At 44.7% G+C, this 24244-nt stretch overlaps 2 protein-coding genes across 3 annotated transcripts; one reads left to right on the top strand and one right to left on the bottom strand.

Moving 5' to 3' along the window:
* Positions 1–3024: 3024 nt before the first annotated feature.
* Positions 3025–9531, top strand: SPG21 (SPG21 abhydrolase domain containing, maspardin; the record flags this gene model as incomplete). 2 transcript variants are annotated; one of them, XM_079541036.1, is made up of 8 exons in its annotated part: positions 3025–3087; positions 6300–6461; positions 6571–6651; positions 7217–7362; positions 7862–7970; positions 8451–8558; positions 8951–9091; positions 9409–9531. In XM_079541036.1, 8 exons carry the CDS (start codon positions 3025–3027, stop codon positions 9529–9531), a joined length of 933 nt encoding a protein of 310 aa, XP_079397162.1. The 2 variants fall into 2 exon arrangements, with proteins under 2 accessions (XP_079397162.1, XP_079397163.1); XM_079541037.1 differs by lacking the exon at positions 8951–9091.
* A 1594-nt stretch (positions 9532–11125) lies between these two features.
* Positions 11126–24016, bottom strand: ANKDD1A (ankyrin repeat and death domain containing 1A; the record flags this gene model as incomplete). Its single annotated transcript, XM_079541180.1, has 15 exons — positions 11126–11187; positions 11504–11635; positions 12323–12524; positions 13943–14038; positions 15351–15449; positions 16346–16444; positions 16689–16787; positions 17337–17435; positions 18400–18498; positions 18940–19038; positions 19653–19757; positions 20225–20323; positions 20845–20943; positions 21342–21445; positions 23983–24016. The coding sequence occupies 15 exons, from the start codon at positions 24014–24016 to the stop codon at positions 11126–11128; spliced, it is 1527 nt and encodes a 508-aa protein (XP_079397306.1).
* Positions 24017–24244: the final 228 nt, after the last annotated feature.

Raw genomic sequence — 24244 nt, forward strand, 5'->3', positions numbered from 1 at the left:
ACCTCGTCTTTTCCCAGAACTCCTGACATCACCACGTTGTTTTTCACTTCCCAATCTTAAATGCAAGATAAATGCTTCCATAAAGATTATTTTTTTTTCCTGAAAAGCCTTTCATAAAAATGAAACTGAAAAAGCACCTGGAAATCATTAAGAGAAACGGAACAACCTCGGGAGAAATGGAGCAGCTGCCAACCTGACTTTAATCTGCACTAAACCCAGCAGCGCACGTCCTGCCAGGAGCTCTTTGAAGCACAGCGTTCACCTCAGCAGCGCTTCCGCTTTAAATCAATCGACGTTTTTCACAGACAGCTGCAGATAATGCAATCACCCGCTGGGTGGCACGACAGGTCACAGAAGGGAGAGGAGCCCGAGCAGAGAGCTGTCACGGCTCTTTCCTGGTTTGTAGACGCACGCGCAAAAAGGAGAAAGGCAGGATCTCGAAAGCGCCCTCGCAGCCCCGCCGACCAATCACGATCCGGAGGCGTGGCCGCGCGATCCGCCTCTCTGCTTCTGTTCTTCCGCCTCGGTAGCGATGGCGCCCCACCCTGCCGTCACGTGGCCGGCGCGGGGCAGCACCCGGAAGTAGCGGCCGGAGGCGGAGGAGAGCGGCGCAGCCGGCACCGCGCCCCGCTGAGCCGGGGAGGGCCGAGCCGCGAGCGCTGCGCGGAGGTGTGTGGGGGCATCGCCGTGGAGACCGGCGGGGCTCTCAGTGCGCCTGAGGGGGGCTGCGGGGTCTCTTAAGCTCCGGTGGGTTGGGGGCGGCCTGAGGGGCTGTGCGAGGAAAGCTTGCCCGGGGCTAAGGCCGAGGGGCGGGAGCTGTGCGGGTGGGCGAGGGCAGGGCAAGGCGGGGCGGGGCGGCCGTGCTGGCGTGGGGCTCGCCGTGGGGGAGAGCCCTCATCACCGAGTGGGCACGGGGCTGCTGATGTGGCTCTGCGCTTGGAGGAGCACTCCTGAGGCTGGAGGTCCTGGGGGTGCTGTTTTTAACTGGAGATGAAGCTCCGATTTGTACGGGTTTGGTTGCGATCAGCATCGGGTTACGTGTTTGTGCCCCAAATCGCTGCTCTGTTGGCTGCCCCGCGGCTCAGTTCTGCCTGCACGCAGCCCTCTTTGGCGCACATCTGCACGCACGTTTAATGCCGCATTTCTGTGTCAAAGGGAAAAGAAAAAAAAACAACCCAAAAAACAACACTTCGATACGAGGTCACTGACTTGCAAACACTTCTGTGATCCAAGCCGCCCACCGACTGGTCAGCAGGCGGCCCGCAGGCAGGGCGCTCACTGAGGCACTGTGCGAGGAAGGAGCTGAGCTCAGCCCAGGGCCAGGTTCCCTTCCACAGGCGCTGACAGTTCCCTTGGAAACCCCGGTGCTGAGATCCAGGTGAACTCTGGACCGTTTGGGTGCTGGCCAGGGTGCAGGGCAGAGCTCGCATGTGTTGTGCCTGCTCCTTTATCCTGTCTGCTGGCAGGCAGCTGCGTGTCAGCCCACGGATCAGCTTAACGGTGCAGAAGAGGAGAGACGATGGCAGTGGGAGCTCAGGGACCGCTTGCAGTGAGCACGTTGACTTGCAGAAAGTTGTTGTCTTCGTGTCTGCGCACAGAGCTGTGAGGCTGAGTGCGACTGGCCCTGCTGTAACAGAACATCAGGGGCTGCGTTACAGCATTACATGGCCGCAATTTGTTATTTCTGCCATAAATTTGCCACGACGTGTTTTGCTGAATGGCTTTTTGAAAACTAATTACTGCAAGCTCTGGAAGTCAATTAGTAGTTGAAGTGCTGTTTCCTTTCAGTAATGACCAGCAGTCCCCTTAGTGCAGATGTGAGTGTGCTGCTGTGCTCTGCGGGCTGCTGGAAATGCTGTTTTTACCTTCACTGCAGTTTTATGTGCTGCCAGATTCTGACGAGTAGCAGAACAGTTGATGCAGGCACCAAGATGAAACCCTGCAGCTCTGAAACCCTTCGTTAGGTGTGCAAGGTGCATCACGCAGCGACGTGGGGAAGGTGGCCATTGCCTTGTAGTGTGGAAAGTGCTTCCCCTTTTAAAAGTCATGCTTCCTGTACATGGGAAATAGCAAATGAAGTCTGAGAGATGAGGAAATTGTAAATAACTGCTAATCCAGCTGTAGCTCAAAGGTAATTAAAGCTACATGCTGGCAGCTTTTCTGCAAGGTGAAATGAATTGGAATGGTTTACAGAACACAATGGGGTCTTATTTTATTGGGAATTAAGAAATAAAAGGTATAGATTTGTATTTGGCGACTGTGAAGTAATGACTGTCAAAGTCGCTTTGTTTTATTGTGCATGGTGCCATGTATGACTGCATGGAAATAATCTCCTGGGGCAGCTGGCTTCAAAAAGGATAAAGCTGCAATGTCTGTGAGCTTCAGAACTGTTTGATGCCATCAGTTGTATAAATGGAAGCTAATGGTCTCAGGTTTAAAAAGTTAAATCTAGAAGTTATCAACTGTAAAAAAAAAAAAAAACTCCTTTATATTCATGTCGTATTGAATATGTATTTCAGAGTAAATTAGTGGACTTCTCTGTGAGTCTGATTGGGGAAATCAGTTTGTATTAATTAAAGATATATTTGTGCATAACTCCTGACAAATCAGCTGCTGCATGGACAGATTTAAAGCCTCAGGACTCCTCAGTGCATTTGAAAGCAAGGTGAAAATATGCCGTTAGCTCTATGAGGCCCTTACAGCCTGCAACAGTTGTCTTTCTCTACATCTGTTACCAGGAGCGTGCTGTTACAAGAGCGTTGTCATTTCCTAATTGGAGTAGTGCAGTAAGGCAGTTGGGTGGCTGCCTCTTGGCAGCACAGTTATGTGGTTTGTGATGAAAAGTAAGGATAAGTAAACTCGGTGCGAGTCACAGGCAGAGCAGTCAGCTGCTGTCAGCAACTCCCTGCAAACGCTTTGTGTGCACGGCACAGCTCCTGCCTGCTGCGTAAGGGAAGCCCATATTCTTGATTTCAAACATTGTTTTTCTTTGTTTCAGTCTGACCTGAGTTTTTCCTAAACATCATGGGAGAGATTAAAGTCTCTCCTGACTACAACTGGTTCAGAAGCACAGTTCCTCTTAAAAAGGTATGTTCCGCTGTCCTCAGTTTGCATGCTACATCTCTCCTTGTGCTCTGTTCAAGCCTTTTGGCTCTGGATAACGCAGAACAGTTGTGGCAGTGCTTGTCCAGCCAAACTGTTTCCCCACATGTCTTAGGAGTGCATGAAAGCACACTCTTACTTTTCATGTGCTTCTGGCACTTCCGCAGCAGCTTGCAGTTGCTGCCTTGCAGCTGGTTCTGTTCTTTAATCCGGGCAGCTCTTTGGGCTGCAGGATGGTACTGGCAGAAGAGGCAAAAACAACACTACTTCTTTCAACAAGCTGATTGCATTTGGGCCACTGTAAAGGGACTGTGTCCCCAACCCTAAGGAACAGTGCTTAAGTGTGCATTGTTTCCCCTGAGCAGTGTGTGGCTTTCTCTAAGACATTAACTTCATTACAGGGTTCTGCAACTTGCTGCCAGCAGTCACTGCCTTCAGCTGCTGCTGACTGCTCAGGATTTCAGAAATAAGAACATGTGTAAGCCAAAGCTGCACCAGGGTTTCTGGTGACCTTCAGACTAGGGAATACCTTTCCCTCTTGAGAGATTCAGCTATCTCCATAGTAAAGTGATGCCACAGTGATGAATGTGGGGTATGAAGAAGGTAGAAGTAAAATAGTCTTAGTTTCTGGAAGATGTGGCAAGTACATCTGCTTGCATTATCTTCCCAAAGGTTTAGGCAAAGCATGTGCCCTGTGGAGGAAGGAATGGCCAATTGTTGTTAGTCCTGATCAGTGCCTGTTACTGCTGTCAGGTTGCCCTAAAGAAGCAGAGCCCTCACTGTTTGAAAACAGGTTAAGATGCTCCTCTCAAAAGCAGCAGGAAATGCACGGCTCCGTTGCTCTTCCTGTTCTTGTCAGAAACAGGAAGTACAGCACAGAAAATAATGTTCTTAGGCAAAGTCTTCAGCTCTGCCTATGAACCCACACTTGGATTTGTGGCCCCTAAAGTTAACAAGTGCCACAAGGTGAGTGGCTCTGACATGGTTTTTCAGCTCATAAACATTCTGGTTCTCCACAGGAAGCTGCAGCCATGTTGGTCCTCATCATGGCTGATGTACTGTTGTTCAGGTACTGCAGCTTCTCAGGCCTAAAATGAAGAAAGAGGGGAGTACTGAATCTGACCAGACGCTGTATCAGTGCATAGGGATCTCCTCAGCATACACCTTGCTGTTTTAGATCAGTCCTCCCTTAAAGTCATCAGCAGAGGACACTCTGGTTCTGCTAAACTGAAGGGAATTTCTGCTGCTTGTTTCAGTGAAGTATGAATTGTGCCCTTCTGACTGTGACTGTCAACTGTTTTGACTTTTGACTGTAAGTGTTCTTGAGCAATGGACCTGAACAAGAAAAAAACTAGTGCCCTACCAAGCCAGCATTTAACCATCCCACAGCACTTAGCTTTGTTTTTGAGCTGTAGTAGTGTCTGGTATGTGGCTAGAAATCAAATAGAACAGTTTAAACCCCCTGATTTTGCTGAGCTTGAGGAAAGAAGCATTACCTCTGAGCCTCCATTCCCTTCATGTGAACTAACTCTGTAATTTTGAGCAGGATGTGAAGCAAGGTGTTGCTTCACCTTTGGAAATATTCAAGGTTCTGTTGTAGCCATTGGAAGCTACTTTGAATGTCTCCAAAGTTACTGTAGAATAACAGCTGAGAACTGTGATTTTTGGAGATTATGCAGAGGGTTGATTTTGGGAGGCTTTAGGAGGGCTTTTGTTCAAGGGGGCTTTTTTGTGTATGTGTGTTTTTGTTTTTTTTTTCCTTTCTTTTTTCTCTTTTTAATGGCTTCAGTGGTCTGGGAAGCCCTGCTATGCAATCTATCTTTCTTTGTTTTTTTGTGAAGACCTCACAAAGCAGCAGTATCATGTGATTCCTCACATGTTCCCAGAGCTTGAAATACCGGCTTTATTACAAGCAGATTTGTTAATCAAGCGAATGTGATACACTGTTCTCTAACTCCCTGAGAAGCTTAATTGCTGTGCTGGGAAAGCGAATTATGCTTCTGTGTTGCTATTCAAAAAATGACAAAATCTTGACACGGGGGTGAACTCCTGCTGTGTGACGCAGGCTTGCCTTAGATCTGTGATTGTTGATCTGGAATGAGCTGCATGGTTTTGCTGGGATGAGGAGGGTTGAAACCAGCATGCTAAATACACACAACAGCTTGTTGGTAGGTCAGGCCCTGTAAAATCAAGTCAGGCTTCAACACTGCTGGAGCAGAGAATTGTTACCTAAATCCTGTACTTCTGAAGATACCATTTCTGCTGTGACTTCTTGCTGCTGGCATGTCATGCGCCCCCTGTGAGCAGCTGGTGTGTGCATCAGCTGTTTCAGCCAGCTGTGTCACAGGGACTCCAGGCTCTCCTGACATGTGCTCATCTCTTTCCAGGTCAGCTGTGCAGTGCTGCTCTGGGAGTTGAGTACATCCTAGCAATCAGGTGTAACCGCTTCAAATCGATAATGTGCGGCTAGCTGCTGAATTCAGTAGACTCACATGTATCCAGACCTGTAACATCTTTTGTCCAGTAAATGGAAGTGTCAGTGACTGGTTAAAAATCTGACCCTGGGGCAGTACAGGCTCTTCCAGCCTAAGGCTGCTGTGCTTGGCACTGAGGTGGCCCCCTGGGTCTCTTTTGAGCTGTGGCACAGTGGCTCCAAGCATATTTCTCCTCATGTGGAATTGTATAAACCTGATTTTTTTTTTTTTTTTTTTTGAGGGAGCCAGAGCCTCGCTGTTCCCATGATTTATCTCCATCTGCATTTTCAGATCACGATGTACCATCCTTCTGACTTTCTGCTCTCTTTTTCAGAAAAGAAGTGATTTTTGTGTTACATCCCAGCACAATTTTTGAAATGCACTCAATCACTATAAAAGCAACATAATTCACTATTCCCAGTGCTTGCACTCTTGGTATCTGCAGAAGGATGAGCTCTTAGGAGGCACTGTGTGCTGTGCTGCCTCTGACACCATTTGGTCTGACAGTGGTTGTAGTTCTGGCTCCAGCTGCATCATTGCTTAGTAAACAACCTTAGAGAAGAAAGTTGTGGTGAGAAATAAAAGACAGTCTAGTTTGAAAGAGTCTTGAATATTGTGAGATTTACTGAACGACAGATATTTTGTAGTAGCAATCCTGGAATGTGCTTGAAGAAGCTCATTTCAGTCTTGTGTTTCTCACCCCCTCTGCTTCCCTTCTTCCAGATAATAGTAGACGATGATGACAGTAAGGTCTGGTCGCTGTACGACGCAGGACCTAGGAGCATTCGGTGCCCACTCATATTTCTTCCTCCTGTAAGTGGAACTGCAGATGTGTTTTTCCAGCAAATTTTGGCACTGACCGGATGGGGTTACAGAGTTATTGCTGTGAGTATTATCTAGAAACCTTAAATGTGAGAATTGGTGTAACTTTCTAGCAGGAGGTTGACGTCTGATGATTAGAAATTGGCCTTCTGTAACTTGTATATTGTTTCAGTTGCAGTACCCAGTGTATTGGGATCACCTCGAGTTCTGTGATGGATTCAGAAAACTGTTAGACCACCTTCAGCTGGATAAAGTGAGTGCCCAGAGATGGATGTATAGTTGCCATAAAAACCTGATGTTTGCAAGTCTCATTTAAGAGCAGATGTGTAGTACATGATGCAGAGCCAGCCTATAAAGAAGCTGTGTTGTGAGTTTATTTTCAAAAGGAAATCCCCTTGAAAATTTGACTAAATTCACTGCTGTTGTAGGCCTATTGAATTGTGTTGCCAACTGCATTTTTCTTTTTTCATGAGATCCTGCTGAAGTTATCCTTCATAACCCATGTTGTACAGAATGCCACCATAAATTATCTTGGATTGGAAAACCTTCTGAATATAAAGTGAAAGGTTCACTTTTTACTTAAGCATGATGAGCACACAGAGATTAGAAGTGTGATCAGGAAACACTTCCTTTTTTCAGTATTTATCTCTTCCTGTAAATCAAAGAACCTCTACTGAAGTTTTGTTTTGTTTTGTTTTCTTTAAAAATTAGCTATAAAAACAATGTAAAACTTGAATGTCTTTTTGTAATGTAGGGTCTAAGGGTCACTTATTTCTCAAATGTAATGTGATCTGTTTTGTTTTTCCTTGTTGAATTAGGTTCACCTTTTTGGAGCTTCTCTGGGAGGCTTTCTGGCTCAAAAATTTGCTGAATACACACACAAATCTCCCAGAGTTCAATCTCTGATTCTGTGTAATGCCTTTAGTGACACTTCCATCTTCAATCAGACATGGACAGCAAACAGGTAAGGAAGACTGAGACAAGCAATGAGGTTGGGGGCATTCACCTGTTTTCTGATGAAACTTCACACTGATCTGCTGATCTGGTTTGACATGTGTCTGACTTGTTTTCAGCCTGCATGAAATGGTGAGGGCTGGAATACATGTGACTTCTAAAACCACACTACAAAGGAAACAGAAGTTATCACAATTGGGAGCGTGGAATTTGACAGACCACTCTTGCATTTATTTCCTGTGATTCTCTAAGGATGTGGCCAGACTTAAGAATTCTACTTGATTTCCAGCAAAACCTTTTAGAGTGCTATTCACCATGTTTAAAATACACCCTTGTAACGCAGCAGCTTTCCAGAGCATTTCAATCACTTATTTGCAAGGTTTTCCAGCTCTGCTCTCGAAGCTCTTCACAATTTCATTTGAAATTCTTGCACAAAGTCGGTGCAAGAAAAGGGAGGTCTTAAAAGAAAGCATCTTAATTCTGATGGTTACATCTCGTTTCTGTTTTAGCTTTTGGCTGATGCCTGCTTTTATGCTGAAAAAAATTGTCCTTGGGAATTTTGCATCTGGTCCTTTAGATCCTGAAATGGCTGACGGGATTGATTTCATGGTGGACAGGGTAGGTGGCTGTGCACTCCAACGGCTGTAATGTCAGTCTTTGTGAGAGATTCACTTAGTAGACGGCAGGTCGTAGATATTTCTTCTGCTTTCTTCATTTACGTACCCAGAAGGGAACGGTGGATGGATTCTCAGCAGGTGTTGGCTGTAACAGCCCTTGCAATTTAGCTGTTGCTGTAACTTGTCTGCCTTTCGACTCCATTTACTTATGTATATGGAGAGAGAAGTGGCTAAGAAAGAGATGGAGAGGAATAAAGTGCTGAGATATAAGCTATGCTCTGGAGGCAGGAACAATTAATTAAACATTTTAAGTATTTGTCTCGTGCAGAGAGATATTAAGTTGGAACTGTAATCCTTATTTGAAGTGCAGTCTTGTTTCCCTTTAAAACTAAGGAGCTGTCTTCTCTGGCACTGTTGTTACTATTGCATTAACTTCCTGCAGTGAAATATGTTATTAATCAGTATTTGTCTCTACTGAAAGCTGGAGAGTCTGGGCCAGAGTGAGCTTGCCTCAAGACTAACCCTCAATTGCCAGAACTCCTATGTGGAACCTCATAAAATTCGAGATATCCCTGTAACTATTATGGATGTAAGTTTATTTCACCTTCATTTTTCAAATACTTTTTTTTCCCCAGACATCACTTCCTCCTCTTGGAAAGCAGGGCCTGGGTATTGTGTTAGCAACTTAATAAATATTTGCAGCGTTTAATTTTGCATTTAAATAGTTTTTCTACTGACTGGATAAGACAGAGGCTTTTCTGTGTTGAGCTAATGGCTGTTACTGCACGGAATACCCAAATGTTTACCTATCAGTGTTAGCTTTCTAGTCACTGATGCTTAACTTGTTTGCTTGTTTTCTGTTTCATTAAAATTGTTCCATAGACAAGCTGGCAACTGCTTCTAGAAACAGGGTCCACCCACTTGATTTAATAAGCAAAATCTGACTAGACTCCTAATTAACTGTTGTGACTTGTTGCACAGGTGTTTGACCAGAGTGCGCTCTCAACTGAAGCAAAAGAAGAAATGTATAAGCTTTATCCTAATGCCAGAAGAGCTCATCTCAAAACAGGAGGCAATTTCCCTTATCTCTGCAGGAGTGCTGAGGTCAATTTATACATTCAAGTGAGTGTCTGCATTCAAACCTAATCTACAGCTGTGTTGCTGAAACAGCAATAGGAAACTTTTTCTGAGCTCGCTTTTTTTTTTTTGCCTGCCTGCTCTGTTTACTCATGCTCCCATATCACTGATACAGAAGAACTGCACTGCAGGTTGCCATGTTTATCAAGGGTTGGCTTTGGGGGCTTGGTTGCTGGCTGTTTCCTCTGTCCCTCGTCTATACTCTTGTATTCCAGGCCAACAATTTCATCCTCACAGAAAAATAACCCTTATAGAATGTCTCACTCTACACCAGTGTCACTCTTATTTTCTGTATCTAACAGATTCATTTACTGCAGTTCCATGGTACCCGGTATGCAGCCATTGATCCCTCTATGGTCAGCGCAGAAGAACTAGAGGTCCAAAAGATCAGTCTTCATAGCAGTAGTGAGCAAGAAGAGCAGTAGGTTTATGACTGCCAATGAGAATGAGGCATCGGTTTGGTGGTCTTCCTGTGTACAATCATCTGTTCCTGCTCTGCCTTTCTCCTTGTGTCAGCCGGTTACCACTGTGCGACTCCAGCAGGATCAAGTCAGTGAGCCGCTCGCGGACAATAAGCATTCAGCAGTGTAACAGGGCATCTGTTTAATTTTCAGTCTCTGAATTCAAGAAAGTACCTTGGAAGAGTACAGTTTTAAAAACAAGGACATTTTTGCTACCAAAGTCTTCACTATCATGTTGTCACACAGAATGGTATTTCTTTTTATATTTTCACTCAGCTGTATATATTGCCACATGCAGTTTGTGTACTTATAAGCTGACATATATTTTTGTTGAATATTTGATTTAAAAGATGTTTAAGTGCCAATGTTGCCATCACTTATTTGCTCTAAATGTTGTGTTGCAAGTTAGTTTCTATTTGAAATTTTTAACTTTCTTGCTAGCTGTTAAAAATAGTTTTCAATAAAACTTCGATTTCAGCAATTGCCTCTTCTACTGATTACAAGAGAACAGAAGCGTGGCTTTCTGAGGTCTAGGTCTACCTGTACAGGTACCTTTTAGAAGTTAAGGAATCTTCTGCATGAACTTGCCTCTTGTGTTGAACAGTTCTACTTACAAGGTTGTGGTGGGTCAGCAATGAGAAAGAATTGCACATTTTTTTTTGTTGTTGGATTCGTTTCTTTATGTAGTTTTTCTTTTTTTAAGAAAAGGATGACTAGGATATAATATGCAATAGTGTGCAAATTTAACAGTAAAATTCTGATTCATTGAAATACAGACATTATTTCTACTCAGAACACTCTAAAAATACAAAAGCTGACGAGTCAAATCTGTGTTTATGAAAACTGGCCTTATGAGAGACTCTGTAAAATAATCAATGCTAACATCTTTGAGTTAAAACAGTAAAATCCACACAGCGGTGCTCTAGATGAAAACATCAGCCTTCAGGTCATCTTAACAACTTCACTCTTTGTTTCCTAGAACACAGATAACTCCGTGCTCATCTAGGCTTTTCAAGTTACCCATCTGATTTATAAATGTTACACCGATGAAGTTAACGATCTTCTCCTTAAAGATCACAGACCATGCAGTCACCTCAACTTTTCTGAACAAACTCCTGTGCTAAGAGGGAAGTTGAGAACAAATCTAAGACGCAAGCACTAGAAACAAACACAAAACAGATAAGCAAAGAACATTTCTCAAAACAAAGGTGTTCTCCCCAGTTTATAAAACTGACAATTAAAAACGTATATACAAAATTGTGACACAAACAAGTTACAGTAAAATACTGCAGTATTTCCTGATAGTCTCACTTGCCATGCTGTGACTTACCTCTTATTACAGTATTTGGAACATATGGAATAGCCAATAAAATCCCACTTCTTTATAAAGGAGGCATTTAGACTGCTACTGTTTGCTGATATCCTGGTAGTTCCAGACCAAGAAGGAAGCAGCAGTGACTTTTATGACAAGCCCTGAACTTATAGCTGCCTTCTGGTAAGTAGCATAGCAAGTGATTCTCTTGTAGCTCATAAGACAGCCAGTGACAACCAGTGGGGGTTACATTGCTGTGCACTTCTTTGGAGAAGCAGGGTCTGCGTTTGCTTTTTTCCGAATGCTTTCTGTAAAAGAGAATTTTCTGAGCATTAAGGGTTTGGGTGGGTATTGATAACACAGTATGATTACTAATGGATGTTTTGATCCGTGTTTGCTGGTTGTTCTCGTGCTGCAGGCATAAAGCTGTGGCAGGATGCGTTAATTGATCAAAGAACTAAAAGAGAAATGACATATGGAGTGGTGGCAAGGGGTGGGACATGGCACAGTGTCTTCCAGCCCCTGTGATTTGGTTTCATTTAAGTTTTTCTCTGGATGCTGTATTAGCAACAGAATTCAGCTAGTGCTTAGTGTGTACTACTTGAAGGAAAACAAAAGTGTTACCTGCTAAATCTCTTCTTCCAATGCCCACAAGACCTTCATACAACCCCTTGACTGGATTTTCTCCTGCCATGATCACACCGTGAAGCCAGATTAGCAACATCCTGTGGCCGTGCTCCCTGTAGCTTGCAGTACCTGGTGAAATGAAACTGAAACTGAAACTCTGCACTTGGCAATCCATAGCCCTGACTGAAGCTGATTTCTGACCTCCTGTGTTTGAACGCCCCTCCTCTTTGGATTTGAGGCTGTAAAGTACAATCTGTCTTAACTCCTGTTTGGTCAGATTGCTAGATTAGTATTAAAGCTAACTTAGGAGGTGATGGATGAGCTTGGGCTTGTCAGGCAACCTTTTATATCAGTACAGAATTTCAGCCTTTGAAGCATAGCTTAGTTCCTTGCTTGCATTATGCAGACTACAGGGGCTCCCTATGGTGACCACCAAACTGGCAGCGATCTGTTTCCAGAACCTGGTGCTACTAAGGCATCTGTTAAATCCCAAATGGAACTCTGCTGTTACCTTCACTCAGCTTCCTACAGAGGATAAACAAGTTTTTTTCTGCCCTAAAGAAAAAAAAAATTAATTCAATTTCTGTAGCAAGACCTTAAGATCTGGCAGCACCTCACAAAGCAATGGACAACTGACATCCATGCTTGTGTTGACTCCCAGAAGAAGTGTACAGATATCTCCCCACTCATTAAGTACATTTTGGTTGCTTCGAGTAAGCCAGGTGGCTTTCTTTACTCTTCAGTAGTACTGCAGACCTTTGTCCTGGAAATGCAGTCCAAATGAAGTACAGAAAACAGTTGGGCAATGTTTTATACCTGTCCATTGTTGCTCAATGGCTCTAATATGTGCATCAGTGAATTTCCAGTAATGTGCCAGCTTCTTCCATTCACCAGGTTTGAGGTATTTAGTGGCTAACCTCCACATTACTGAGCGAATGTGCTGTGTTTCCACCCTGTGATCTTGCTTAAAGGTCAAGTGCTTTGCCACCCAGGAATTGGAGTCACTGTTCAGGTTGTCCTGCAAAGCCAGAACAGGAGTTTCAGCGTGGGATATTGCAGAATTGCTATCAGAGTCTTTTGTGGGATAAGATGCAGTTTGGTGTGTCCTGCTGCTTTCATGTTGCAATTCAGCTTTCCTGCTGGCATCGAAGTGCAAAACTGCATCTCGTTCTCGTGTCAGTCTACAGTAGGTCTGTCTTGTTGGGGCTGACAATCTCAGGGAAGCTGGGACATTAAAGATCTGTTCTGTTGGTATTGCTGACATCAGCCCCATCGTGCTCCCTGGACCAAGACCTGCACATGCCCTCCTGCTATCACCAAAGCTTTTTACATAGCCGTCACTCTGCTGTCTCCCACACACCCACAAGTTGCTACAAGCTCACTCTGGCACAGCACATTTCTTTTATTCTTGTTTCACTCTACTTTAATGATGCAAGTTAACAAATACAATTAATAGCAGCTTTGCTGTGGAAGCCCATGGAAATCACAGTTTGCATTTCTATAGCACCTTTTATCTGGGACTTGTATGAAGAATCATTTAATCAGATTTCCTTGCTCCCCTAGAACACAGACACGTGCTCACCTCCTTTGCCTGCCAGACTGTAAGCAGGATAAATGACTTTGCTAAGGGCTACATGGGAAGCCCATACAAGGGTCTGACACAGCATTATTTCTGTGCCTATGCCACAAGCTTATGCCCTCCTTTCCCTTCTATTCCTTCCCTTCTAGAGTACTGCATTTCCTGGTAGCAGGGAATGCTCCAGGTCCATGAAGACGCAAGGAATGTGGTGTTCAGCTGTGCTTTTAACATGCTCTCTGCTCAGACTGTGTTGGGCACAGATCTGGGACGTGGAGGGGGCTGAGGTTGAGCAGCTGTACCCTACACACAGGAGACACTGCTGTCCCACAGTTGGGGAACACAGGAGGAACAGCCCCAGCTGTGGGGAAGTTTGAGAGGGAAGTTGGTTGTATGATTCCAACAAGAAACTATCACTCACCTTGCAAGAAATGATATTTGTAAGAGGTGAGGTGTCCCCACTGCTGTAACTCCCAAGGTCACAGTTATTGACCTCAAGCCAACATTTACCTACTCAGTGCTTCAGTTTCTCCTTCTGGGAAAAGGAAATAATTATACCCCACTCTCTTCTGCAAGGCTTTGGGAAAGCTGCCAGAGAATCTTTGAAAACCCCTGTTCACTTCACCACAGCCTGAAGCTTCTAACAACACAGGCTTTTTAAAAAATAAAAAGCCTTAAGTAGATGTGACATGCTGAGGGCTTTTGTTTTCCTTTAAATGAAAGCTGAGGTCAGGCTGTCATGGAATGTCCTGCATTTCTTTCTTTTTTTTTTTGATAGTTGGTAATGTGGAGTCTCAGTGGAGACAATAAAGGCACATCTACCTTGTAAAACACAGGGTATGGTGGTATGAGCTGCTCACCTTTTCCCATTTGTAAAACCGATCTGCCTTGATAATCATGTCTGCCAAGTTGATGTGATTGCCTCGGGCAGCAACATCCAGAGATGTTTTTCCCTGCTGAAATCAGAAGGGGAAAAATGAGCTGGAAAAGACCTAACTATGCTCACCTGGCAGTCATTAACAGCAGGCAGCTGATCTTATTGAGCAATGTACCTAGCTGTGATGAAGGATCCTTATTCTCCACCTGTAAACCAGGTCTCCTCATGTAAACCATGAATTACCTTCAACTTATTGCATGCAAGGCTTAGGGAGTCATTTGCCAAGATCTTCAGTATTTCTTCTGCTGCCATGGGAGAACTGTCAGTTTGGCAGCAGCATCTGGGAATGCATCCTGTAAGTCACAGTGGATTGTAGGATGCTCTCAGGCACCAGCAATATGGGTGCTGTCTTCAACAGATTAGCTCAGCTCTGCAATCTGAGACATTTTACAGCCTTTTGCATAGCAGGTTTGTTGATGTACAAAGCTGAAGTAGTTTGTGCAACCTCATTAACTTTATAGGATCCACAATGTTGTGATTAAAAATGGTCTCCTGGGAGAAGCACAGGTGGATGGGACTATGAAAATGTAACTACACTCCTTACATAAACATAATTTTGGATAAAGTGATTGGCCAGTGGGGAGAGTGTGTGTATGTATCTATATAGAGCATAGAGAAGAAAGGCACAAGATTAGAAAGCTGCACGTAGGAAGGTGAGCCAGCTCAGCCATCGGGCATATGAAGGATTCTAGTCTCAGATATGAGCAGAAGCCCAGTTTCACACAGAAAAGTGTGAATGTATTCTCTGCACTGAGCCTTGCTGTGGTTCCACAGTCTGCTGGAAGATGACAAATGTTTATTATAGCTAAAGGCTGTTTCAGCCAGGTGGCTTTGGATATGCTTTTACCCATGTATTAATGGAAGACACTTCATTAACCTCTGCCCAAGCCCCTTTCAGCATTTTCTAGGCACATTACAATGCTTTCAGGCTGCACACAACGTGCATGACTCCTCTAGAATTCCCTTTTCTTTTTAAATTTAGGAGCTAAAACCCAGGACACTGGTACCAAATTTATACAAACCAGATACTTTAAACCCATTAAAACGTACACTGTGATCCCTGATTAACATTATTTATCATACTTCCATCAAAGGTATTAACCTTTGATATTAATGTATACAGTATCTCAACCAGAAGTTTTCTGTTTTCTGTCTTCCTAAGAACCAGTCACTTCCTTACTGGAAAAGGCATCAAACCAACCTACTCAGTAACATTTCCAGACCTTATCCCTGGAAGTACCCAGATTTTAATATTCTCCCTAGCGCTTCTTAAAAATTAGGAGAAATATCTGTAAAATGAGAAAGATCTATTCAACCACGGAGACGTTCACCTTGTCCGTTAGTTTCAGATTTACTCCTGCAATGAGAATCATCTCGGCGATGTCCTGCCTGCCGTGCTCTGCAGCGATGTGAAGTGAGGTCTGCTGCCTCTGCATAAGAAGGGTGAAAGGAGTAAGTTTCAAAGAGGCACAAGCGTGAGGCTGTGAAGATAGGAAGGAGCAGTACCAGATGGAAGCACTGGAAGAACACTGTCAGCTCTGCCTTCTTTTCCTCTCCAACCCTTTTTCAACTGAGACACAAACACCTTGAACTGGCACTGGGTTCCTCAAGCTGAGCCACGGTCTGCCCCTGTCCTAGCACTGGGATGCCTCCCTGATGACATTTCAGTCTGAAGAAGGAACCTCTTCAGTCTCATACATCTCCTGGGGCTCACTTGTAGGAACGTTTTATTTCATGTTATTTAAACGTTTTCTGTAGGCAAATAGTTTGGCAAGGAAGGAATGAACCTGTGCCAATTCTTTGTTCTGAGGATAAAGGGTCTGCTTAGTGTGTACACACTGCAATCTGGAATTACTTAATAGAAAAAATTAAAAATCAAATACAAAATGTGGTGATTGTGTGGTTGCATGGACAGAATATCTCCACAAGAATGAATATTATCCAAAACACTACAAACAAGCCACAAAGTTGCAAATAAAGCCCCTCATTCCCAAAATTATAATCAGTCAAGACAACCAACTACCTTTGGGGAATACCTCCTGGCCTGAAATTTCAGTCACCTGATTCCAGCAGAGGGCAGAGTTTACGCCATGTCCCAGGGACACGGCACAGCCCACACGGTGAGCGAGCACTATCAAGAGCTTACCTCACTGCAGCACTCACTATCATTTCACAGGCTTCACATTTCCTAAATTACACTTCCAGCTTTTCCCCATTTTAAAGCACTCCTCTTTAGTCCCATCCCCCGGTGATCACATCTTCCACAAAATGGGTTCACATTTCAAAGGAAAAAAAAAAAAAAAAAAAAAAAGAGTTGCAGACTTACATTATCTGGAATGTCAAGGTCACACTCTGCATCAATGAGGAGCCTCACCAATGCTGGGAAGTTCTGCAGTACCGCAAGGTGTGTTGCTGAAGCATTTTGCTGTACAAGAAAAGAACTTGTGCTTAGAAAGCACTCACCTCCATCGCGTAAAAAGACTGCATTGTGCCCACAGTGTCCAAAATAAGACAAGTGTCAGCCTGGACTGGGGGTACTGGGGATACTGCCTCATAAGCACAGGCTCCACAGAAGCACCGGTCTTTACAAAGTTGCTTGGTGCTCTTGAACAGCTTCACCAGCTGTCTTTGCCTATTGGTATGGAACGAGAGCAATGAGTGGGACTCACATGATTAACAGCATCGACGTGGATTCCTGCATCCACAAGGATCCTGGCTATCTCCTCATAGCCATGTAGCGCTGCATAATGAAGGCAGTTCATTTTCTTCTAGAGGCACATCAAAAAATACAAGTATTAGTCAGGGCTTCTTCTCAGAAGCCGCATTTGTTACAGACTATTCACAGAAACCTCCACGCTTCCCTCCTGCAAGAAACCCATGCCCCAGAACTAGTAAATCCACACAGATCATCTCCACAGCTCTCTGGTCCCAGAGCAGCTTCATGTACCCCTTTGTACAAAGCCACACAGGCTTTCATCTGCACTCTCTGCTCTACTTCTGCCAACTCCAATTTTCTTAAGGCAGACCTGAACCCAAGACCTTTCTACAGGTATCCTGTCATGATAGCAACAGGGGTATAAAGGAATCTACAGAGGAGGACTAGCCTCTGTGATGAAAGGGCTCTCTCGAGACTTAGGTGACTGCACAAAGGGCTTCTCCACGCTCACACTACATCACCCAGCCATTCTCCAAAAGAAAGCTCGAAACTAACCCTGCACAAGCTGCTGGCTGTACCAACACGGTTGCACAAGCTGTGCAGGTACAGTAGTCACACTAGAGAAAGCTTCTGACAAAGGAGTCACCTCCACAGAGCTCACCTGAGTTTGGACATTGACATCAGCACCTGCTTGCAAGAGCAGCTTTACACAGTCACTGTGACCTCCCTCAGCAGCCAGGTGTAAACACGTAAGTCCTTCCTGGAACAAGGCAGGACGAGAGAAGCAAAAAGGGAAACACACTGCTCTTCTGTAAGCAAGGACAAGATGAAGTAGTAGAACAAGCAAGTCTCAACCATATCTTCTGAATTCATGACATGTTAAAATAACAAGTGTGATTGTTAGGAAAATAATGAACACAATTATCTGTCACTAACAGAGTACTGCTCTGTCCTTATGCCATGGGAAGCAGCTGGCCCACAGGCCACACTGCTTCTCCCTTTTCCTTCTGAGGGCTACAGCTCATTTCTTTGCAAGAAAGCAGCAGAATTCATAGGTGAGTTCATCTGGTTTTATTATAGCTCTTGCAGAGGGGGCAGCTATTCTGGGAGTAACAAATGCTACCAGTTACTAAAATTGCTGGTTTCCTTTTTCTTTCAGATCTTAGTGACAATCAAATGTACTTTGGAAGAACTGTAACCAAATAAGACTAAAAAATAGCTGATAAATTTAATTGGAAGTGTGCCGCGGAATAAATACTAGCTTAACTGAGCCAATATTTGCTATCTAAGTCATTAACTGTGTTCTAGCCACAGAATTTTCTGAAGCAGGTGTATCAAAGAGAGATCTCAAACAGAAGGGCCATATGTTCAGTGGCTAAGTCAATACTATAAAGCACACTGAAGTTGAGTTTACAACACACTCAATAACTATTTAGGCACTTGAATGTACAAGGGTCAGAGAGAAAAAGGGAGATAACAGAATGATAAGGTAGGCGAGGAGGTACAACTGAAAGAAAATGAGACGCCTTAAAATTGGATATTGGTCCAAGAAGGATGTTGCTTTTCACTGATACTCTCCAAGTGTGACTTCCTTTTAAACACATTAGATAAAATCAGTTATCTTCTAAACCTCATAGTGATCATTCAGCCCGATGACTGTGGCAGGAGAGCATTTCTAGAGAGAGAAAAACTTGTGTGATTTTCATTTCATTAAATGTACTTACTAAGTTCTTTTCATCAAGGTCAACTCCAACATCTACAATCTTCTGCAGCACAGAAAGATGTCCATTTTTAGCAGCTAAATGCAGTGCTGTATCCTTTTCCTGAAAGCAAACATCATTTCATACATATACACACATATACATGCTTATACAAATATCATAGGATTGAGTGTTCATACAACATAATTTTGCAGTGTACCCAAGAGTGACTGAAGAAGAGGCCGTAACCAGCAGTAACAATTGAAATACAGTCTTGTATTAAGAGCAGCATGAAGTCAAGAAACCCAGCCATCTTAAAGTGGAGTATGGTCCACCAGGCTTGCTGGTGTATCCACCTGCAAAATTCTGGAGAGAAATCCAGCATGGACTGAGGAGCAAATGGCTTGCAGGTAGATAGGGAAGAAAAGTCCTGACATATCACAACCACAGTTAGGAATGCTGACAACTTGCCTGCATTGACCTTATTTGGAATCCCATGCCTGACTCTCACATCCTCTGATTCTTGGATTTTATATTCCCTCGTGCGTGGTTTTATGCCCATACCTTGTCTTTAGCACTGTGAGAACAACCGTGCCGGATTAGGAACTCCACCACCTCCAGCTGACCATGCTCTGCAGCCAGGTGAAATGCTGTCCTGTCCATCTTCGAAAGAAAGCAGAAAAAAAACACAGCCCAACAAGGCTCAGAAAGCAGATTACATCATCTGCTGCAAGCACCCAGTTCTCAGCAAAGCTAGTGTCTGTGCAGGCAAAAAGTGTCACGCTTCTAAAATAGTTCTCTTTTATTTTGCTGTTAACTTGCTGTTAACTGTTTTACTTTGGGTTAAGGTAACAACACGAGCTGAACAGAACTACAGACCAGTGTTCACAACTCTGTCTCACAAAACACTGGAAAGTTTATAAAAATAGAGAATAAAAAGCTTACTAATATCAACCAAGGATAACACAAAATAGAAAAATAATATCTGAGACATCAGTTATCAAGCAAGTCAGAATTTCTTCTGGAGAAAGGTAGATCTTATGCTGCCTGATTTAGCCTCCAAGGACCAAAATGGGGATCATTCTAGGAACCACGAGTGCCAAGGAATAGAAAAAAACGTGTGCCAACTCCTGCATGTTCCTGTCTCCAGGACCAGATCAGCCATGGCTGGAAAATGCTGAGAGTCACCCGTGGTTGTAACAAATGGCAACATTCTTGCTAAGCTCAGCAGAGCAAGATCAGACCTAGCGTAACAAATGAGTGAAGAGAGTTCTCACTTTGTCTGTCTGATCCACGCACACATCTTCCAGGTCCTCCATGATGAATTCCATCACCCGGAGGTGTCCCCTCTGTGCTGCACAATGAAGCAGGTTCCTGCCATTCTGGAGAGGAGATCAAAGACAGTTTATTTAGCAAGTTGAATGCTGAGGGACAGTCTCTTTCAACAACTTATTCCTGCTAGCAATGACTTGTCTGAAGTCTCCCTTTACCTCCAGGGCTGTACTAGTATCTACTGCAGACAGGCACATTATGACTGAAGTATTCATGCTCCTTTCCCCATCCAAGGTTTATTTTAAAAAGCGTGGTCCATTCTCCAGTTCTGTAATGCCTTCCATGTCAGCACTGCAGAAACTTGAGCTGAGAAAGCCTCATACATCTCTACAGCTACAATAATTACATCTGTTTCAGGAGTAAGTCTAGGCTTGAAAGTGAAGATGGCTTCACCTAAGGTCACCCCATCAGAGAGATGATGTTGTCACACACAATTACCTTGGCTAATAGGTAAGCCTCTCTCTCTTTCTGTCACTCTCTAGCACTGCATGACAAACCCAGATGCAGAGACTCTCACCTTATTAACACAGTTTATCTTCGCCCCAGCATTGACAAGGATATGCAGGACATGGAGGTGGCCAAACCAAGCAGACAGGAGAAGTGCGTTCATTCCAAACTGAGCAGAAGAGAAGAAAACATGTACAGCTAAACTGCAGACCACTACCATCCCCACTCTAATGCTAAGCTGTCCACGAACTGCCATTTAGCCCAGCTACTGCCATTCCTGCCACCAATGGTCTCAAAAGCTGAGCAGAGTCATACCTCTTAACTGCCACCTCCTAGTCAGTGGTGTCCATTAGCCTGGTTGTTATGAGGAAGAGAGAACTTGATGGCAGTCATAGCATTTCCACAAGCCTCACCAACATGATGACAAGAAGCTAAGCATTCCTGTGCTATACAAAAACCTTGCATCCTCCCAGACATTTTCCTGGTCACTGTGCTTGGAGAAAAAAAGGCTAGAAGACAAAGCATAGAGGCAGCCTAAAATGTGGCAAGCTCCAAAAAGCCACTACACCTTTGCAGAGAAGCTACAGCCTTGTGCCATCCACTCAAAACTAAGGTGCAGCCTTAGCCAGCCCAGCACCCCCCAGCAGTGCACACATGTGCAGGATGAGCAAGAGATGTTTGCCTTCATACACTGTCCTCATCATCCACTGGCACATCATGGTCCAGGAGCAGTCGCACAGCATCCACATTCCCAGCTCCTGCAGCCCAGTGCAAGGCAGTTCGCTCTGTCTGGAAAAGAATGAAGGAAAGAGCCAAAGCTGATGTATGCGGAATGTGGGCATTTTTACCACCCTCCTAGAAGACCCAAATCTCTGCAGTTTTCTTTGGCCACAGCCTCTCCCTCCTTGCTCTGCAGATAGTGACCTCACTGGCTCCAAAGAGAACCATAAATTACAACCCTTTGTCAGTGCTTGCAACTTTCCAGTCTGCTCAGCATGCCATTTCTGTTGCTTTCAAGTGTGCTGTGAAGCTGCCCAGTTGCCACAGGTTCTATTTGGCACTGGGCAGTGTACTTTAAAGCTTTGGCCAATTGAGCAGCTAATGAGGAGAGCAGTGTAACAGAGCTGTAGTTCTCAAACACATTCAGCACTTCCGGCAGCTTGGAGGCAGGAAAACTTGGCACTTACATTGTTTTTGGCTTTGATATCGACCCCCCTCTTGATGAGCTCCTCCATCCTGGCCGTGTCATTACGCTTCGCTGCATCATGGAACTCCTTCTCTGAATGAAGCACTGCAGCAGAGACAGAAGAGCTGGTACTGAAACAGTGCTGGGATGAAGCACAGAGCAGCGTGCCCCAACAAACCTCCCCTTCAGCTCACCAGTTCTCATGACTTCAGGGAAGGAAGACAGCAGAAAGATTCCTGGCCGGGATGCTGGGCTGTTTGCTGGATTCATCTTCACCTGCTATCTCCCCTTTCCTGACCACAAATCAGTGCTCTTCCTGTTCTAATTCAGTATCTCCTGTTTGTAGGGATTTGTTCTATCCTTCTGCTCCATGACATCTGGTACCCTCCAAGCCCAGAACCGATGTGAAGACTCAAGCAGAAGACACAGACTCTTCCTTCTGTCAGTCCACTTACTACCTGCTGCTCTACAAGGATGCCCTTGCACATAGTTCTCTTTTCCTGCAACGTGAACCAGCCAGGCAGGACACAACCACTGTCCAGCTGTGATTAGTGTTGCATCTCCTAATAGACTGTGGCAGTTCTGCACATTAATTTACACAAATGGCAGCATTTGTCTTGCACAGCAAGGCATAATTTAAGGGTGTTTACTCTCCATGCTGGGCCTTGCCTCAGCAATCTTCTCCTTAATCGAACAAACCCTCCTGCCAAGAAATGAGAGCAATGTGACTCTGGGCCTGCTGCAGCCTGACAGGGAGGATCTCAGGGTTTTTGGCAAGGCTGCTGCGAGCCTTTGTCAGATTCAGTCACTGCCCTAATGGCTTTAGAGAATTCTTTAGAGAAGTGATTGAGTCAGACCCTCAGCCTGTCACATCCTGCTGGAGAGCTGGCACAGACGCTCTGCTCTCTTCTATTTTTTTTCTGTAGCTCTCAGGCTGCTGTTCGAGGATAGCAGGGGACCAATGCAACTTTTGTTTGTTGTTTTCCCCTCCTCAAGAATGTGACAAGCCTGTGTCAACCAAACCTGCTCATGTTTTAACCCAAATGTAAGTCTAGGTAGTAATCTTCAATCACACTCTTTTGCTGCTGCTTGACACAGCCCATTCTGATTTTCAAACCTACTATTTATAAGCACTTCAGGATCGTACAGAACCGTCACTCTCTGGGAGCACAACCATCTTCTCTGTTTTGCTCTGTGCCACTAAAGATGTCCCAGTCTATGAAAAGGTCCTCACAGGTGCACAGCTTCAAGAGCTAGATAGCAGATCTAAATCCACCCAGCAAAGTGGTTCTGCTTATACTCTGGCAAAACAGCTCCTGAGCAGCTCCGCTCTTCACTGGTTCCCACAGCCTGAAAACTGCAGGAACGACAAGGCTGCCTGCATTAACCAAAAATCAACCCCTAACGACCCAACAAACAAGAAGGAAATGCTGGACTATGTAGGGATGGTTTTGCTCAGGTTAGTTTATTTCATTTGTATTGACTAACTCTGAGAACGTTGGAAAGCAAATGGTGGCAGGTAGGTTCTCAGCTGTAATTAAGCAGAATTCCATTCACTTGACTGCTGATCTAGATATGGATAAGCCTCTGCCTTAGCATTATCTAATGTAAATCAAGAGGTTTTGAACACCTTCCATTAATTCTATGTGTCTGCAAACATATAGGCCTGACACTTCATTACTACTGAGAAAATGTTAGCAACCAGAGACAAACCACAAGCCATTGAGAGGCACCAGAACTTTTCACTCTCCCATTCAGGAGATAAACAAGAGACTCTCAGTCTTAGTTAAGCAAATGCCTTAATTTCTCAGGCAGAAATGCCCTCTGCGTACACACAAAGCACAGGTGACTCACTGGGAGGTGCCACACCACCACTTCACTCATTCTCTCCTCTAATGGCCAAGATAAAGCAACAAATCTAAGATCTCTAAGGCTGCAGAAGCTGAAACTTATTTATTTTCAGCAGTGTAGGAGAAACAACTGGATGGTGTGATTGCCTCTTCAGCATCGACATTGAGGAAGTTATCCCTGTGAATGTGGATGCACTCCCCATCACAGCACACACCTGCCCCACAAGCACCATTTATATTCATTTAATGTTCTACTCTTTGAGCTGAGGTTCTGGGGTATGGCCACCCTTAAAGTGCTCAATATGAGTTCAGTGATCCCAAACAGCACAGAAAACACTTCAAACACTTTATCCTCAGCGCAATGCACCAACAAGCAGGCAGCTTATTATGCAAGGCAGTAGAAGAGCAGAAATACAGGCACAAAAACATGTTGAGAGACCACTCAGGGTGGCAGCAGGCCAAAATGCAGAATTTGGGGTACTTACACACACCTCAGGCATACGCAGTGCTTTAAAGCAAAAGCAACCTGCTCTACACCTGGCTGTGTTTTGAATGGAATTTTACATCTTCAATTATTCCTAAAAGCATTTCCGTAAGCGGGTGAGGGAGAGGGGAATCTTTATGGCTCTTATAACCACAGCTAGGATGGGGTGAGGGGGATCCCACAGCGCTCCACCTCATTGCCCACAGCGCGCGCAGCGCCGCTCGCACCCACACCCCCTCCTCACGGCTTTCCCGCCCAAACCCCCTCCTCATGGCTTTCCCGCCTCCGCCCGCCGCGGCCCCACTCACGCGTGTCGTCCTCCGAGGCCGGCTCGTCCCCCATGTCACCTCCTCAAGGCAGGGCGGGCACAGCCCCGCCGCCTCATGGGCGGGCCGACTGCCGGGCCGCACCGCCGCAGAGCGTCTCTTTCGCCGCTGTTTAAAGTAAGATAAATAGAATATCGCCGTCGTTTCCGTACACGCCGCCGTTTGAAAAGCAGAGCGGCTGCAGGGGCTCGCCAGTTGTTTTGATGCAATCCTCATAAAGGGGGAGAAGGTGGCCTTGGGTCAG

Source organism: Tetrao urogallus (assembly GCF_951394365.1).
Source record: "Tetrao urogallus genome assembly, chromosome: 11".
NCBI lineage: Eukaryota > Metazoa > Chordata > Aves > Galliformes > Phasianidae > Tetrao > Tetrao urogallus.